General features: G+C 41.2%; 1 protein-coding gene across 1 annotated transcript in view; it reads right to left on the bottom strand.

Annotated features, from left to right (window-relative positions):
* Window positions 1-5,223: 5,223 nt before the first annotated feature.
* nrxn2a (neurexin 2a) overlaps window positions 5,224-19,852 on the bottom strand; it is a gene marked incomplete at both ends in the record, with an annotated part of 184,123 nt that continues 169,494 nt past the window's right edge. The window contains 4 exons of the mRNA XM_080833207.1: window positions 5,224-5,543; window positions 7,957-8,035; window positions 11,753-12,081; window positions 16,039-16,128. Of these exons, the coding sequence (XP_080689333.1) occupies window positions 5,224-5,543; window positions 7,957-8,035; window positions 11,753-12,081; window positions 16,039-16,128 (818 nt within the window). The remainder of the gene's footprint in view (window positions 5,544-7,956; window positions 8,036-11,752; window positions 12,082-16,038; window positions 16,129-19,852) is intronic.

The raw sequence follows: 19,852 nt of genomic DNA, 5'->3' as shown, positions 1-19,852 counted from the left end.
GGATGTGACCTGAATACAGAGTAGAGGCTCAGTGAATTAGACATTTTGTCTTGTTCAGAGCTTATTTGGTCTGCTTGACCTTAGGCATGCACTCTGTTCTGTCAGTGTTTGGCCAGTGCCCTGTTCTACTCACAACCGTAACCCCATCGTGCATTCATGATCATGCACTATGATCCATCATAAATAAACATAGTTAAATAGTAGTCATAGTTGGAATTCTGTCACAAATGTGAGGCAGAGGTGACCACATTTTACAATTTAGCTAAATCTCTGATAGATATGCATATAAATATAATAACTTCTGAACACAAAAATACATTGGGATGTTACAATAATCACAGATATTGAACTTGTACTGCTATCAATAATAGATAACTTGATGCTGGTCATCGTAAAAATAATACATTATTCAGTACACACTTTGCTATTTGTTGGCAATTACGCTGTCTTAATTGGAACAGACAAATTTAAATGCATCCTGGATTACAGTAAAATATTTTTCAAATGACTTATTCTTATTTTATTAAAGAATGTTCAGGAATCGTCCTGAGCCCTTGCAGTGTTCCCACATGCCTACAGGAAAGCAGAATATCTAGTTTTGTGCTGCTAAAGAGCACAGTTATGTAAACCTCACATAGCCTGCTAATCATTTCTGACAGTTTGATCGTAATTATGAGCCCACAGGCGCAAGATGCTATACTATCCCTTAGCCTGAGGGTGGCAGTAAGACACTTTTTAAGTGTAGACGTCTGGATGCCGTGAAGCCGTTTTTGACATTGAGGTCGTATCTCAAGAGTTAAGGCACACTTATTGAATAGAGAACCTCAAATCCAGTAAGTGTAGCGATAAGTGCTCCATACCCCTCAGCTAATGATTCAGGCATGCAGAGGAGGCTAAGGCCCCGCTACTCGAGTGGGTAGGCAGTTTGGTTGTGAAGAACTTAAAAAAAAAAAAAAAAATGTCGGGGAAAATTGTCGTGTTCTCAAAAGGGTTCATTCACTACGTGATGAAAGCGAGCTGTAATCGCTTTTGACCGTGCAGGTAGGTGCTGACAGATGTTTATCTAGGAGCAATTTCTGCATGAAATCATGCCAGTCTGATAACTGTCCATATAGCCCCAACAGCCTGTCATGTGAAATACATTTAGCAGCCATATAGAAAAATCTTGCTAGCTTTTTCACAGCAATCCAACAGCACGGGGTAACATAAAAGTACTGTGGTTTGCAAAGCAATCTCAGCTGCCAGAATCAAGACCTGTCCATCTTTAGGTCTTTAGAAAATGCAACTTAATAGCAGCATTTGTTAAGACTTAAAAATGAGATGCAACTACTGGATGTTTCTCTCGACCTTTACCTGACCTCATCCTCTACTTCTTGAGAGTATTTCCTTTTCAGCAAAGGTTTTAATTGGCACCATATTTGCAATCCAACTTCAAATCTCTGGTGTGTTCCCGAGACTCAGGGTAGGTGTGAATCGATAGTTTTTGTGGAACCACTTATTGGGTTGGGTGAAGTTATGCAGTGCGTGAGTAGGAATAGAAGCAAGAAGGCAAGGCCAAGGGGTGCGAGCTGGGTCTGATTGCTGGCAGCAGTATAAAGAGTTTAATATGTTCAGTACCACGGACAGCACCTGGCCCTTAGCAGTTTCACAGTGACGGCATCGCAGTAAAGACAGTATGCATAAGAGAGCCACTAGCGCTTAGAAGCCCACTATTGGCAAAGCCCCTCATGGGTACATGCAAATTGTCACCCACTATTTAAGTCGTTTACATTACGTGCAATGGGCGAAAACGTTTTACTGATGCAGGGTGGCACAGCTGGTGGTCAGGTACTGACTTTTTCAAACAAATAAATAGCACTTTTGACGCATTCTGTACAAAATGCACTGCATGTTTGAGAGCAATTTGATGTGCACACATTAAACACTGACAGTGAACTGTACTGAGTGCTTTTATAAGTGTGTGCCAAGTGCAGCTAAAACCAACACATTTTGTTGACGCTAATAAAGACCATCAGGGTATCAGTGCCAACATATTCTATGGTGTGTACGATATTCCCAGCGCTCCCACGTTTTGCTTTAATGTGGAGTGGCCCGTTAGTGACACTTGACATAGGCTAGATGAGAGGATGGCTATATCTTCATGGGGATGTTCTGAAAGCTGGTGCATCCCAATGTATCGAGGACCTTTTCAGACATTTAGCCATGCAACATGCATCATCATTAAAAAGAAAAGAATGTCGAAAGCTAACTGTGATTTTGCATACGTTGTATACTGATGGACATGAGGAATAGGCCAATTGCCTAGCTGAGAGTTAAATGGGACATGACCATGATAACAACCATGCTCCAGCAATCCCACAGTGGTGAACTGTAGTTTAGTTTGATATCTGATGGCTGCATTCTCACATTCTGTAAACATTTCAGAAATCAAAGTCCAGGTATGCCTCTCTTGTTTCTGAGTGTCTTTGCTGAAGGACATGAGAAGTAGGAACAGACAGAGGTAGTAGATAGTGGGACAGAGTAGTCTTTCAGCCTGACTCTACTGGCCATGCCTCTGCTGACCACTCTAATAACCTCTGGTTTAAATGCTGACAGCTCAAGGTTGATGACTGGCTGTCTTATGCTGATAACAGATCTACCCATGTATTAAAAACTGAGTTGCCTGTAATATTCCCAAACCTATGGTAATTGTCAGTACATATACCATCCAGACAGTGTTTATCATGCTTAAATAATGTAAATGGCCATTCATTTTTCACCATCTTGTTAGTCTAGAGACAAATGAAAACACAGAGAGGATTTTACGAAGTGTAAACCAAGTGTATTTCTCCCCTCTGCCATTTTACACATATTTAGATTGTTCTCACAGGAGCAGCACTACACTTTAACAAGAACCGCAGTACATCCTGGACAGCATGTGTCAAATCTGGAAATAAAAAATATATATGTATAAAATAAAAAAATAAACAAAAAACAAAACAATGTAACAAAAATAATTTAATTATAAAAAGCATGGCTTTGTATGGTGTGGTTGGTTCATGTGTAAAGCAAAATAATACAAAATTAAAATGAAACTCAAATCTGAACGCACTTATAAGAAGAGTCCATTCTCCTTGGTTAATGGAGATTGTTTTTGTTTAATTCAGTATTTATTTCATGTGGCAAAATTACCATATTACAGTGTAAAACATGTCTGTCATACATACAGGGTCAATTAAAACAAAAGGCTGAGTAGGAGAGTGAGCACAGGAAAATATTGCCTCCAAACCAAAGTGAGAAATATCTAGACATTACATAAATTGTTTTTTTTTTCAGAGAGGATTTCCTTTTAATAATAAAAAAATTAAACACAATTCACATTATTCGCATTGGAAAAAAAGTTTTCATAAGACAGCTCTTTTTTTTCCAACTCTTTATTCTTTCACTGTGCTTTCATGTTGACTTTGAGGAGCAGAAATGAGGCATCTGAATGCAAAGTTGGGCACGTCCCCTTCCTCTCTCGCTGCAGCCAAGCCAGAAAGCTCTCCCAGATTCACTTCCACCATCCACAAGATCCCTCTCATACTCAGTGTCTGCAATCACATGTCACTGGGGATCTGGCAGAAGTGCTTGTGGTGGAGAATGAGGAAGCCAAGAACGTTTTTTTCTGAGCATTTGTCATTGTCGTCTTTTGTCTCATGGAGGAAACAATTACACATATGCACACGTGAGCTCGCTGGCTCTTTCTGTCACACTTACACACTGACAATGTCAAAAGATTTGTATATATACATAAATACAGTGTCTTTAACTTTGAGCTTTTCTTTCTCTCCTGGCCTATCTCTTGCTGAAGTGAATAACAAAGTTAATTCCTTCAAACAGACAAAGAAAAAAGAAACATCCAGACTGACAGCGCCCATTTTCTGTTTTATGAAATCATATCAATTCCCTTTTGGACGTTGATTACATTTTTCTCTCTGGGGCTAGACATAAATGAAACCACAGCCCAGTAATACTGCACACACTGCACACACACTCACACCTTAGACCTGCGGGCAGAGAGGAGATAGTAAAGTGATCAGATTGAGAAACTGGTGTTAATAGGCCTCGTTGGATTGTCTCAGGCCACCTAACAGCAGACATCTCTTTATAATCCCAAAACAGGAATGATAGGGCTTTCTGCTTAAAAAATAAGCCTGTGTTTAATGTCAAAATTTCAATTGGATATCATAACATTTCAGGTAATGCACCATAGAATCCTATTTTCACAACTAATGTTTTATAAATTACGACACCAGTGTGTTATTTCAGAAAGAAAAGAGCAAACACTAATTTAAGAACAGATATAAGACCACTGGGACATTGAATGGGCTTTAATAAAATGTTCTTTTAGTGTAATGGAATGTCACAGTGGTCTTATTGGCTATTTGCACGTCTGTCTTCCCTTTTTTAAATGACTACATGTAATTTCTCTGTCAAGAATTCAAGGGGCAGAGTTCACAGTCTCCATTTAGATGAGATCAGACGCGTATGTAGTCGCAGTTGCATTCGTGCCACATGTGGTGTTCAGACGTAAGGCAGCCAGTCCCCTCAGTTCGGGGAAGCAGCTCCTTGCTGTTTCCCGCCGGATGAAACTAACTTGTGCAAAGCCTGCCCACTTCACAATCACCTCACTGCTTTTGTGGCTGAGTGCTTAAGAAAAAAAATATGTAGCATTCTTTCTTTTGACGGGGGGGGGGGGGGACGGGGGTGTTTACTGACAGAGGTCAGATGAAGCATTGCCTCCATTGCCACAGCACAGTGTCAGTCACACGACAGTGTGTCAGTCACATGACAGTGTTCCCAAAGCTTGAATGGGAAACAGAAAAGAGGAAGCAGCAGAGTCTAGCCATGATCAAGTCCTGTGCTGTGAGCAGGAAAGTTAGAAGCACCAATATGTGGTCTCCAACCTTCTACTATTTTGCAATATAAAAATAGCTAAGAACAATGTAATGCTGAAATGAAACTGGTCCTCTGCTCGTCGTTATGCAAGTCTTCATAATAACAAGAGGAGCACATTGATGACGTGAAATATTAAAAAGAAAAAACCTCATTGGTTGACGCAGTGTTTAATCTGCGTACTGTGTGGGAATGAATGAGCTGTAATTCCCCTGACCACTATCTCTTCCTCTCCAACCTTCCCCTCTCTCTCTCTCTCTCTCTCTCTCTCTCTCTCTCTCTCTCTCTCTTCTTCATCACTCGCTCTCAGACATAATATTCCTTATCTTTGTTCTTTTTGCTCTTAGTGCTCGTCTTGGCAACCGCTGCAGTCGTGCCGGCTGTCTTCTCTTTAACCACGGTGCCGTTGCTGTCGGCGCCGGGATTGCTGATGAAGTTGCGGCCCTGGTCCACCTGGTAGGAGCCCTCGTCCCGGTTGCGGTACTTGTACATGGCGTAGAGGAGGATGAGAATGCAGAGGGCGGCGGCCGCCACGATGCCCACCACCATGCCCGTGGTGCTGCTGGACTCGCGGATGACCTCGGCCACGCCCGGCGGGAGCTTCTCCCTGGGCGCGGTGGGCTGAGCTGTGGACACATGGGGGAAATCAGGGGGGTGAGTTAGCCCAGGTGTCTGGCGCGACGCCGGAGGGGCGGGCGGCAGCAACATCTGGTCACGGGTGTTCATCTTGCCTGCTGGGATGTGCAGCTGCTCGGGGTTGCTGGTGGGGCCCGCCGGGGCCGCCGGCTGGTGCTGGACCCCACCCTCGGCTGCTGCGGGGGGAGGGGGCAGGACTGTCCTATCGGTGACCATGTGGGTGTTTTTGTAAAAGTCCTCGTCGTCGGACTCTGTCATCTCCCCTGAGCCAAAGGCCGAGACCTCCAAGGGCTCACCACAGTCCTCCTGGTCAGGAGGGCAGGGGGGGCGGGGGTCGGGGAGGGCCTGGGACTCCACTTTGGTGGTCTGGAGGGGGGTCAGGGATGTTGGGGGCGAGGGAATGGCTGGGTAATATGTGATGCCAGACTGAGTGTCTTGGGAGTCCATAGTCAGCATGGGTATCACTAAGTCACCTCCTAAAGGGAGAGAAATGAGAGGAATTCCAATCAGTAAAATGCCGGTAAACATGTCAACGTCAAGACTAATCAGTATACTGTCTAAGTCTAAATAGTTCTGTGCCCTATTCAGTTATACATTATGATTGTGTGCCTTTGCATTTGCTGCTTACATTTGTCTTATACAGTATATGTCTTATATAAACATTAATGTGTTACTAAACATTCTGAGTAAAAAAAAGCACAATATCTTCAAATTATTTTCCAAAGTGTCCTCTTTTTCAATTCTTGCATTTTTCTTGGCTTCTTTTTGTTTTAAATAAGATAACAAACTATGGAGTTTAGGGTCACTTACATTAACAAATTGGCCGCATGTTTTTTGCATGGAAAAAAGCAAATTACAAAAAAAAGAAAGCTGTGTAAGATGGTCCTCACAGAGAAACACATTCTTTCCCCAGCTCTCTCGCTCTGTTAGTACACACCCCGTCAGACACGAGTCTGATGTGCCATTACAGAAGAGTTTATTCATAGTGTTGGTGGGGAGTGATGTGAGTGCCATACTGTTCACATGGGGGTGTGAGGAGGAGATATTGAGGGGGAGATGAAAAGGGTTCTGGCACACCGACGTCATGGGGTGGGGTTAGCGTTAGCGGGAGGCTAAACTACAGGATTAGGCAGGACATCGTGTAGGGACGGAATGATGTTAGTAAGCAAGGATGTGAGAATCTTATTGCCATCCTCTTGGGAAAGAGGGAGAGCTACAGTACTGCCAACCACAGGTACACAGGACAGGTGAGAGGATGTGACCGACGATCTATGACTATTCAAATAATCTCACCTCAGCCACAACCCTTGTGTAGATGTGACTGTATTTAAAAGTATTGAAAACTTAGAGTCGAGCAAAATACCTCTACGGAAAGTAATCATAAAACGTCGGAATGAAGATTACGAGAAGATAAAGAGGATAGGTGAATGATGGACCATTTGTCATAATTGAGTCTTGAAAGTTAACACATAGCTGTTGGTATAAATTCTCACATGTAAAATGGCACTATTAAATTTAACACAGGGTCATGAGATTCAATCAAACACTTTATCCATCCAATAACATTAAATATTTGAGGAAATATGACCACATACAAAAGGGCTGTAAGTATACAGCCATGGTTTAATACCAAGCTAAATCTATAATCTGCCTTGTGAGCCTCTTATACCTCTGTGCGTTAGGATACCGATAGCCTGATAGTGAGATCTACTTTACATACATCTACTGTGTGCGTTAGGATACTGATAGCCTGATAGTGAGATCTACTTTACATACATCTACTGTGTGCGTTAGGATACTGATAGCCTGATAGTGAGATCTACTTTACATACATCTACTGTGTGCGTTAGGATACTGATAGCCTGATAGTGAGATCTACTTTACATACATCTACTGTGTGCGTTAGGATACTGATAGCCTGATAGTGAGATCTACTTTACATTCATCTACTGTGTGCGTAAGGATACTGATAGTCTGAGAGTGAGATCTACTGGACATACTGTACATCTACTGATCTGCACTTCTTCAGTTACTAACCTGTAAAAAACTGTAGTGTAATAATGGCGCTGACTGTTGTTTTAACAGAGACGAGCTAGACTGATTAAGATGCGTCTTTGTTGAACGGGGGATGGCTTCTCCCCCTTCCTCTGCCATTGACCCCAGAGACCAGTGTGGAGGCACCGACATCTTAATGATGTCAACCGAGCCCTACCTGCACCTCTCCTGCTTCAAGCTGCTGTCACAGAGACATTAGAGGAGGAGAGAGCTGCCTGGGTTTATAATGAATGAGAATAGGAGCAGGTCTCTGCTGGTTACTGTGGGGTGTTTTGTGATTGTCCCTGACCAGTGTGCAGTGAGACTTGGGGAGTGAGCTGTGTCCACGGGCCAAAGCCCCAGACTGACCTGTGCCTGGCTCGCATTCCTCCAGGTCCTCATCGTCACTCGGGCACTCCGCCGACGCCACCAGCAGGTCATCTGAGCTCTGCACAGAGAAGAAAAAAAAAAGTTGTTTTCTCTTTGGGTTTAAAACAGCATTGCAATGAGTTTTAAGAGTAAATCATAGCTGAGTTGAATTAACATGCATCCCCATAGACCATATTCCGTTCTATCAAGGTTAAAGTTAATTACATGACTGTTTGTTTAACACCGGTAAAGATGCCACAGTTGAACTGTACCTGTATATTAGTTTCTTATAGTTTAGTGAAAAAACAAACCGTTGCCTTAAAATGATCTGGCTCTGGAGTGGCCTACCACTGTCATTCTTAATGATAACAGATTAACATTAATTTTAGAATTTTATAATAATAAAAATAGTACTTGAGATACTTAAACTAGCAGAATAAATACATTCACACTATAACAGTATATCATTATAAAAAAAAAAGACTTGATGATTTAATTTCCATTCAAAGGGACGTTTGGAGGTCCAATGCCATTCTCCATCCTCCCAGGAGGAAATAGCCACTTTGGCCGTGACTGACATGGCTTCATCTCTTTCATTATCTTGTAGACGCTTCTAATCAGCTTGTGCTAATAAAGTGAACCCAAGGCTTTTTTGTGTTTGTGCAGCCAAGCTTAATGCAACAATAATCATTCAGTGCCACTGTACAGGTACAAGCCTCTCTCTTTCTCTCTCTCTACTTTTTTCCCTTTTTAAACAAATATCAGAGATACGGTACACTGACAACCTGCGTTTGCTTGACACGATCAAAACCTTATTTCTATCACTGGGAATGCAAGTATCTCTGTCAACTGTATTGTGCTTTAACTGTTTGTAATGTTTAGGTGTTGACATTTGGTGTTATGATAATACAAAAATGATGCAATTAGCTTAGCTTCCCCTATAGAATATTTACAGGCACTGGATCAAAACTCCCCATCTGCCTCCTACACAAACTTTATCTTTTTCACGCAACATCTTAAATGAGCAACAGAGCTAGACTCATACCTCACATTTACCACAGTACGTTTAAAGCCTTCTGATTAAATGTCATATCACTGTGGTATGACTAATTTGCAACATGAAAGGTTAAGTAAGACATGCTGCCTGGCAAACGATATTGAAAAGATGTGATACTGCCAGGCGGCTGGAACAAAACACATGAACTGCTCTTGGTTTTGCAAAACAAACGGTGCCTTTGTGGAACATTGCAGGCTTTGAAATGTTACCTTTTCACACTTTCTCTGGCTCTATCTATTCAGAGACAATAGCAACTGGAGGTAGGACAAGGGAATGTGAATTTGTACACTGAGAACACACTACTATACAACAGCGCACAAAGGTCTATGCAGTTCACAAAGCATGGGAAATCATATAGCCAACCATCAAAAGGATGGCTCCACAAACACAGTCTAATATCTTTGTGGAACATTTGTATAGTGTGTAGGTCATGTTTGTTGTTTATGTTGCCAGCAGACTTGATGGTAAAGTCAGTCATTCTCTGCTCCTCCAAAGAGGCAATTTATCTAAGTGCTTTCATGCATGCCAAGGTCTGTTAGCACTTCTCTCAAAGCTGTAAGTGTGTGGAGAACAGCAAACTGCACACTGACGAACACGGATGGACTTGGCAACTCTCGAAAATCCTAATTCTTTCTGTCAGCTATTCAGACTGTATTAAGTCTAACCTCATTGAATTAGTATTCCCATTCAAATATCGCCCGCTTTCACAAAGAATTCCTATAACACGTAAGGACAGAATCTAGGCTGATCTGCATACATGAAAATGATTAAGGCCAGCAATTATTACATAGACACGGACAGATTTGCCAATGGTTCACATGAACCATTATAAATGTTAAATATAAAATCAAACGACAGAGCACTCTGTCCTGTAACCTATTTATTATGTTGACATGGCATGGATGGTAAAAAACTGTTTTAGCAGAGATGTGCTTCATGCCTTACTCTGGTCCTTGTGCAAACATGATGCTTGCTGTGATTTATTAGTTAGCAAGTACTCCAATCAATGTCTCTTGCTTGTGGGTCGGCTTCACTTGTATGACGCTTTGGATAAAAAGCACGTTCCTGCTGACTAAATGTCCATGTAACAGTACAAACTGTACATACATGTCTAAAGTCATATAAGGAATCTTTCTTACCTGTTACGATATTATACTTATCGTCTGTTTCAGACACTTTGACAGTCAGTAAATAATCCCTGATGATGCCCAGGGCTTAACCCTAACCTCACATAACCCCAACCAGCCTAACATAAATACTTTCTCACCCTACATCTACTGCCAAAATAAATGTCCTAAATATGCGAAGTGGTGTTCTGTAAATAAGCAATCCACTTTCTGGTATTGCAAGGTTTGACTTGGCTAATTTCTCAAAGGATGAAGTTGATGAACAGCATATTCATTGGCAAGACGTGAAAATTGAGAGTCCATTTGAGACCGCCTCCTTAGATATTGCATCTGTAAAACTCAATTTGTGCTGGTGCTTGTATTATCGTAAAGCCCTGACTCGTAAATCTCTGGGCTCAGTGTATGCCTGGCTGCTATATGTGGGGCCTCTGAGGAGTGCTTCAGTGAGCAGGGAAAGTGTTCTTTTTGATGTGTTTAAAAACACATTTGTATTTGTCCTTTATGAATCTAGTAAATGCTGAAACAATTCTACAGTAAAGAATGCTTAATTCTAAATGTTAAAGGTTGAGCTGTTGAGTTAGACTGTGACATCCTGTTTTTCAACAGCCTGAAACCAGCTCTACGCACCTGTACATTTAAAAACAAAGTATGCAAATTCATTGCCAGGGAAAGGTTATGCACTTTGTTTCAAAGACGGTTTAATCATTTTTTTTTAACAAACACCTAGAACAACAGAAACATGTTGAATTTCCTGTTATGAACAATGAGTGACTGCAGACTTCCTGCTGGTCAGACAAAAAGATTTACAAGACAAGGCAGGTGGGAGGAACAGAAAAGGGGTGCTCATTTAGACAAAATGTCAAGGAGCATTGCAGCCAATCATCATCAATTGAATTAAAGGTACTCCTTATTTGGAGAAGGAAGATATTCATTTTCTGATCAGGTGCCTTAGTGATAAATGACAAGACTTACTGTTTCCTATGTTCATGTCTTTTCCCCTCCTACTTGGTCCACTAAAGAGGACTGATATCCCCATGCAATGAGGATAAAGATCTTGTACTTCAAAAACATTGCTGCTGTGTCTCTGAGTCTTCTTATAAGAATAAGGACAACAATTTCTGGAATTATTTAAAATTCCCCAACACTCCACACAATGCGTGTGATTGTTAATTGGCTTTGAGTGAGACCCCCTGACTTGTCCACCACCGTTTGAAAAGTCAGAATATCTCATGACAGAGGAAGGTCAAACGATAATATTATAGAGCTGTCTCTTATGTCATAACCCATTGTCTGGCATATTCATTTTCCTCCCTACTGGATTCTCACAAGGTGCTGATCCAGTTTGGCCTCTCATACATCCTCATAGCCAGTCCCAGAAACATTAATATTTGATCAAGAGGCTGTGCAAAATGATAGCTCATACAGAGCCTCGACTGGCCGATTCGCAGCAGGATTATGAAAACTAATGGTGTGTTAACATTTAATGGTGTCTGCTCCAATGATAATAAGTGCATTTCAATGACTCTGCCGACCCCCCCCACACCATCCTAACCCCCCCCCCACACACACACACCTTCACCACCACCCTACAAACCCGACCCCCCCTACTTACCTGTGTGATGCTGTCTTTTAGACTGGGGGAGCGCTGTCTGCGAGTGGTGGTGGTTGCCATGGTAGTGGTGGTCTCCATGATAGTGGTGGACATGTCGCCTGCAGCGGGCGGGGTGGCGGAGGTGGTCTCAGTGGACAGGACAGATGGCGCGTCGCCCACGAGGCGGAGATTTCCCTCCACCTGCACATTGTGGTCGCCTTCGGCCGCCAGCTTCAGCACCTGAAGCCCGTTGTAGTAGAGGCCGGAGATCTGACCCTGGAAGGGACGACCCTTATCTTGCCCGCCGATCTTAATCGCTGCTTGACTGTTAAAGATGGTCAGCTGTCGCCCTGTGATGCACCAGAAGAGCAAGAAAAGAGATACAGGCGGATCGGGAGAGAGAAGGGAAAAATAGAAAGAGCAAAAAGTGGCACATTATTACATTTGGTCTTTCCTGTTTTTCTGATTGCATTTCAATATCTAGTACCACCAAGAGATACTCCAATGAATGGCTTCCTCAAACCTTTCCACTTTCCACCTCCATTAAAACTAACAGCACATGTATGCATGACCTAGACTCAAAATGCTAGAGGTACTAGGACTTCTTGGGAACAATATCATTATAAAATAAACAAGCATATATCTACATCTGTGCCTCAAAAGCCATGTGAGATTTTATTGGGAGATAATGAAGGGAGTAAATTGAGTGAATCTGGAGTAGAATATTCATGACTGTGCGAAGATCTCCTGGTGATGTTTTATTTAGAAACAGAGGCCTTGTTTTTCTTAATCTGCATTGATGACGATCAGCCACCAGCTCCAACATTAATGGGTTCCCACCGTCTATGTGGAAGGCTTTCTTCCTGTCCTTGCCTTGCACCATGCAAACACATACAGCCTCAAATCCACAATAATGAATTACACATCCTCACAAACTCTCTCTCTCTCACACACACACACACACACACACACAGACACAGACACAGACACAGACACACACAAAGTGCAAATTACTCCCCTCTGTACACCATCTTTGCAATTAATTATCTCTAGACTCAAAGGAGAAGCTAAGAAGCAATGAAAAACTGCACCACTTGTCTGAAAAATTGAACTAGATTGAATCATACCTTAATTCCTATGTGTGGTGTGTCACATATAATAAAAATAGACATATATGAGTCAATATACAGTGCATTCAGAAAGTGTTCAGACCCATTCACTTTTTCTCATTTTGTTATGTTGCAGCATTATGCTAAATCATTTAAATCTTTTTTCCCCTCATCAATCTACACTCAATACCCTATAATGAAAAAGCGAAAACAGGTTTAAAAAAGATATTGTAGCAAATGTATTAAAAAGGAAAAACCGTATGGGTCTTTTCACACCTGGCACTAAAATGTGTCTCGTAGCCAGATTGTATCTTGGTATGACATGATTTTAACCAGATTACAGTCCACATTGAGATCCGATTGAGATCCAAGAATATCTCTTCACTTTGCTCCGCTCAGCTTCCTTTCAACCCTAACCACTGAAAAACAACCCCACAGCATGATGCTGCCATACTTCACTGTTGGGATGGTATTGGACAAGTGATGAGCAATGCCTGTTTTTTTCTCCAGGCATGACGCTTAGAATTGTGGCCAAACAGATCAATCTTGGTTTAATTAGACCAGAGAATCCTTTAAGTGTTTTTTTGCAAACTCTAAGTGGGCTTTCCTGTCTCTTTCACTGAGGAGAGGCTTCCGTCTGGCCACTCTGCTATAAAGCCCAGTGTTGCAGTGACGGTTGTCCTTCCAGAAGTTTCTCCCATCTCCACACAGGATCTCTGGAACTCCAGAGTTAGCATCAGGTTCTTGGTCACAATTGCTCAGTTTGACTGGGTGGCCAGAGGAGGAGGAGTCTTGGTTGTGCCAAACGTTTTCCATTTAAGAATTATCGAAGGAGGTCACTGTGCTCTTGGGAACCTTCAGTGCAGCCGGATATTTTTTGAAGCGTTCCCCAGATCTGTGCCTCGACACAATCCTGTCTCTTAGATCTGCAGGCAGTTCCTTTGACCTCATGGTTTTCATTTAGCTCTGATCTGCATTGTCAGCTGTGAGACCTTATACAGGTGTGTGCCTTTCTCAAATCACGTCCAATCAACTGAATTTACCACAGGTGAACTCCAGTCAAAGTGCTTTGTCATTATGGGGTATTGAGTGTAGATTGATGAGAGATTTAGTCAAAAGATTTTAGCACAAGACTACAACATAACAAGATGTGAAAAAAGTTAAGGCATCTGTATACTTTCTGAATGGATGTACATAATTAAGAAAATTAACTATTCTAGTCTACATTTAAAGTTTCAATGGCTGTTTAAGGTTTAGTGTTACAGGTCCCAAAGCATTTAATCTATTTACATATAGTTATACGTACCAATCCCTATGTAAAGGACAACAATGAATGCAGCCTCTGTGGGGAACTATTTAATCTAAGCTAGCCAAAAAGCTATCTGTCGATCTTGCTTGGTAGTTTAGGCAGTCACTGAATGGCTACATATTTCAAACTGGCCCCAGTCCAGGCATCATATGATGGGCTAGTGTTGTCTACTTAAAGGATGTGCTCAGTCTCAGTGCATTATGGAGTAGGCTGTCCTAAGGCCGCTGGTAAAAGCCTTATCATGGTTAATGGAGGGGATCCTTTAGCTTTTAAGGGCTACAACTTAAATGCTGGTAGGCCAATAATGTTAGGCCAATAATGAAAATCGATTTTGTGGGGTTTCTCACTGACAGATCACACATTTGGTTGAATGTGAATATGGAAAACATGCTATGCTGTTATTGAACAGTTTTATTATGATATCTGTATTGATAATGTAATGCTATACTCTGTTATTTATTCTTGTAATGTACATATGAGTAGCAGTGTTGTGGGAATAACCTGCTGGTTGTAGGTATACACTGGTCGCTCTCAAACAGAGATGTGGAGGGTGTATCTACAATGTGAATGATACTACATCACAGTAAAATAGAGCATTTCATAGCATCTGTGATAGCTTCCTGTTCTGTTAACCTTCACCTTTCTTCAGAAGACAATTTTACTGCTGACTGAAACAGAAACTGTTTAAGGGAATGTTTGGTGTCTTTGGGGGTTCATAATGAAATTACAATGAGAATTAGAACCATGGCATTAGGATTTTCAAGAAAGCTCTGGGCTATTTCTACTCTACTGGGTAATAGGTTTGATTAAAAAAGAAATATTTACAACCATTTGCTCTATTTCATGGTTTGAAATGACAGGTTTTTTTTTCAAAAGGCTTGGCATGCTCCTTCTATTTTAAAATACAAGAGCACCACTAAGTCCACTGAAGCATTAAGGTAACATGGAGCTAGAAAGAGGTGATTGTTTACTCCTTCTTCTAGGCAAACACTTGCCATAATCTGCATGTCATACCTGAAATTACTCAATACTCAATACAGTACACATTAATCTTTTTAGTTTTTCAGGAAACTGATGATCACACTGCATGTTTGATTGCTGATACATGAGTATACTTGAGTGTAAATAAATAAATAAGTGCAACACGGAGGCGGAGGGAGTATGTTCATCGTAGATGAAGCAGAAAGAGGATTGTGGCGTCTGTGTTCAGCGAACGATCTCAATAGCCGTGACACTCCAATCAAATGTAAACATGTCCTTTATGTAATATGTGGCTTCTTCTTTAGTTTAAAGGTTAAAACATGTGTGGAGCAAGCTAATTTGACATGTTGACAGAACAACAATATCTGCTGATAAATTGTTAAGTTAAATGAGAGATTTTTTCTGCTTCAATTTGGAGATCATATTTATAAATCCATTAAGACAAATGCAAGAGGAACTGATCTTTCTATTTGACTCCTGACTATTTAGCACAGAGGTTAGAGTCTGAGGTTAAGCACTTTTTAGAGAAGCCTGTTTAGAAAGTGTTAGAGGGGTTCACAGGAGCAGACATACGACATATAAAAACCAGCATCTATTTACACAGTTATGATGGAATATTATTAGAGGGGTTAGTGGGGGTTATATTTAAGTTTTACACCTCCGTCTCTGACAGGATGCAGTTCTGGATGTGAAAAGAAGACTAGGACGCTCAGTGGAGATAGTTTGGTCCGGTTTGGCATGGCAGCCATTTTGTCTAACCTTTTGTTTGACATAAAAACGAATCCAGTTGATGAAATTCTGATTATGTTATTTATATCAATACCAATTAATGAGCGTCGTTTTGAACTGCACATCTCTCAGAGACTTCGTGAAGAAGTTAAATTTGTTAATCAATTAATTGTTTTTACCTTTGTCGAGTAGCCACTCGTCAACTACCCGACCAAGCCTGTATGGGATTCTTTGTCTAGCAATAGCCAGCCGTTCATTATCATAGCTCCCTTCAAAGAATTTAGAGAGACAGATAGGAGGTTAACATCAAGAAGTTCAAGGGACACAAGGAGAAAGACATGGCATCAAATCTAGCAAGTTTAGCAATTCTGAATTAGCTTTCGGGTTAATGTGCCAAAATTAGGTTTATTTTAGGGCGGGTTAGATTTCAAGATTTATTACCATCCTCTAGTTAGAATTCTGTTTATTTATATTTATAGGAGACATATTTAGTCGTTTTTAGTATCATCGTTAAAATATGTTGGATTTGAATACATAGTGCCTGTAAATTTGCTTGAAAGAAAGGGGATATTAATGCAACATATCAATGGGAGCGTAAAATAGCAACAATGCATGCAATTATAAGGACAGAACAAATAACAAATAACATTCTCATATTTTGACTTAAACAAAACTTCAGAAAAGATTTCAGGAAGACATTTTCTCGAACATACTCAATGACTCCATGCCTGCCTGCAGTGTCTCCACATTCCTACTGCAGAATTTGGATACATTACCCTGGAGCAAACAATAGCCAGGATAAATCATCAGAACAATCATTAATGTTATACACTGTAAGTGAAAAGGCTCCAGGTGATAAGAAGGATGTTCTTCCAGTGGTGAAATAAAAAGGAAAAGAATGTGACTCCCGGTACTGACAAGCACGCCATTCAGTAAACAGCAGAGGAGGTTCCTGAACGATGACCATCTAGCGTGAGTGAATGATGAGGAGCTGATACTATCTGTATGGAATAATGGAACTATGGAATCTCTGCTAATGCCTTAGCCTAGCCCACATAGCTGTCATTCTTCCCAGGAGTATGACTCATTCTTCCCAGTGGGTTGATTCTCAGTATAGCAACATCTCATCATCTAGTGCTGACAAAGAAAAAATGGCATTATGGCACAGTTGGTGGGTACAGCTACGTTTTTTTTTTTTAACCTGAAATTCCTTTCTGTGCTTTTTGTAAAGACTGTGATTGACATTTGCATTGAAAACAATGCAAGTTGGGAGCTGCTATCTAAAATGTGATTTCTGAATACTGAAGACTCGAGCGTAATTAGGAATGATCTGAAAAGAACTTTAGATCGATATGGAGATAAGTTAAATGAGCATGTAGGCTCACAATGCATGCAGCACAATATAAGTAAATCTATAGGTGGAAAGAGACTATTATGTGCTGGTATTGTTTATTTTGCCAGACCTATTCCATATGAGTCAGCCTTAATCACTTGACATGTCTAGTCTCTCTGCTTCGCTGGTGTCTGTTAATATTGTGCGGTTAACTTTGTGTGTGAATAATTCAAACAGTGACGTTAACTGTGCAATGTTTGCTAAAAGTAGAAACATTCAAAGAATGACTGCATGTTTGAGCATCTGGCCTGCAGTGCAGACACCGTGACATCAGCCACTAGCATTTGAGTGAGCAATTTTGCCCAAGTGGACAAACTTGTGGGATTAGTGAAGAGGGCATTAAGAACTGTTCAGGTGGAAAATTGCATTACACAGCAGTAGGATCTGGCAATAAAACTACCACCTGAGTATATAAGATGGGGTGTTAACATTCAGTGAAACATCAGTTGGTTATTGAGTTGGTTCGAGCACTCTCAACTCAAATTAATTGCTAAATCTGTCCTGTGACTATGAAGGTGAGAAATGACTCATTGCATGCAGGCTTGATAGAACAGAAATGAGTACATAATACGTAGACCAACTACCAACTGTCACAGAGAAGCTAAAACACAGACAGACCGATGAGCTCATTCACTGGCACTGATTTGCCTTGATGGTGAGTTCATGAAACCCCCATATGCTTTTCAAAAGAAACACTCCCAGCATTCTCAGCAGTAAAGAAATCCATACTGTGTTCCCTCACTAATATGTAGATTCAATTTGACCAAACTTGACAACAACTCAACAATTAATTTCAACCACAGAATTTAACGAGAGGTGAAAATACTCTCTTCATATACCATTTAAAAATAATGACAATGCTTAATAATGACAACATGTCATGGCTGCATATCTATAGGTCTGCAACAGTTAGGGGACCATTATGTTAATTAGTAGCAATTAGGAAATCAGGAGGGTGAGGCAAAGTGATCATTACCATGTATCTAAAACATATAATCACACTGGGGCTTTTTTTTCAGTCCTTTGCCATGAAAGAGCACAACCGGAACGAGTAAGAGACTTCTGTCGTTTTCAGGCGCCATTTCTCCTCACTCAGATGTGAGGGCTATTCCGGTCTCATCTGGCAGCCTGCCCTGGACTCTGAACGAGGACCAAACATTGCACCTTCCTAATCCTGTTTTTAAAGCTCTAATGTGTGACAACAGCACAGGCAAAACCTCAAAATAGCACCTTAAAAAAAATTAACAGCTTAGCCGAGTGAGTAAATGGCGGACCAGCATTTCCTTAGCAGCATTCATGGCACGAGAACCTCATGTGTGCTCGCCTACGATAATTCCTGTGGAGTCCTCCTCTGCAAGACTGTGTGTGTAACTAAAGAAAAGCCTATGGTGATTCTTAAGGTATTACCATTGCACTAATCTAGTCGAGCTAAAGAGCACTGCCTGAAGCTATGTTATTTGTAGATGTAGACTCTGCCATTACATTGCAGTCATGAAAGTCACCAAGACATGACATTTTTCCAATGTCTCAATCCAACAAACGAGAGACAAACATAATTGCATGTGTTTTTCATATCATATATATTGTCTGTACAAGCCTATTCAGGTTTGCCTTGTTCTGAGAAGGTCTGCGATCCCACACAGTGGGCCTAGTGGGCCTAGTGGTATCCGAATAGAATGAAAATTGAAACACTGCAGGGAAAGCTATTAGATAGACAGAAAATGTCTTCCTGTTCGACAGCAGCTGAGCGAGCGAGGCAACTGGTCCCAGAGCACACAGTGGAGAGAGAGCGTCTTCCTGGACTGTGAGGGGGGAAAAAAAACAATAAAGGGAAACACACGCAGTGGCTCCGAAACGCAGATACGTTCTCAAACTCTTTAAGCGTGGACACGAGGGGTGATGTTGTGGACTCATATAGGCCAATATTATCAGATTTACACAGATATTTGATGCCATTGTGCATTTTCAATAAAGTCCTTGCTGTTGCGGTGTAACTTCACTGAACACTACAGTAAAATGGAGAGCGAACTGTGGTTGAGCTGCTTAAGGGGTCTCAGAATCGACAAATCCTTGCAAAGGGAGAGTCGTTTTTCTAGAAGTATCTGCCTCCTCCTCGCTTGCCTAAACCCAAACAAGCTCTTAAAACAAGTACAAAATGCACCAAATGTAGGCCTTGCAAGCTGTGTGAGGCAAACCAGCTTGGGGCGACTGTCAATTTCTGATCATTATTAGATTGTTCATGCTATAGTTATCTGCTCTCTCCATGTGGTGACTCACACGGAGCTGGGAATAGTTAAAAAGTGAAATATTATGCTTCAAAATAAAATGGCATGCACGCTGGAATTGGAATTGATTTGCACTTCGGAGCGAGACAAGCGTCCAACTTATTTCTGAATTCCTTGCCACGGGCTTTCAAAATATTGGTATGTCTTGGAAAAGAAAAAAAAAAGAATCTCCATCTAGTTTACTTTTCCATTAAAATACAATTGTTCCTCTAAATTACCCCCCCCCCCCTCTCTCTCTCTCCATTCTGGCCAGGGTTCTAGTCATATCAGAATGGGAGTATTCTTGTGCACAACCTTATCATATAGCCATTTGGC

Source organism: Sprattus sprattus (assembly GCF_963457725.1).
Source record: "Sprattus sprattus genome assembly, chromosome: 1".
Lineage (NCBI taxonomy): Eukaryota > Metazoa > Chordata > Actinopteri > Clupeiformes > Clupeidae > Sprattus > Sprattus sprattus.
This window is presented reverse-complemented; position numbering and strand designations above follow the sequence as displayed.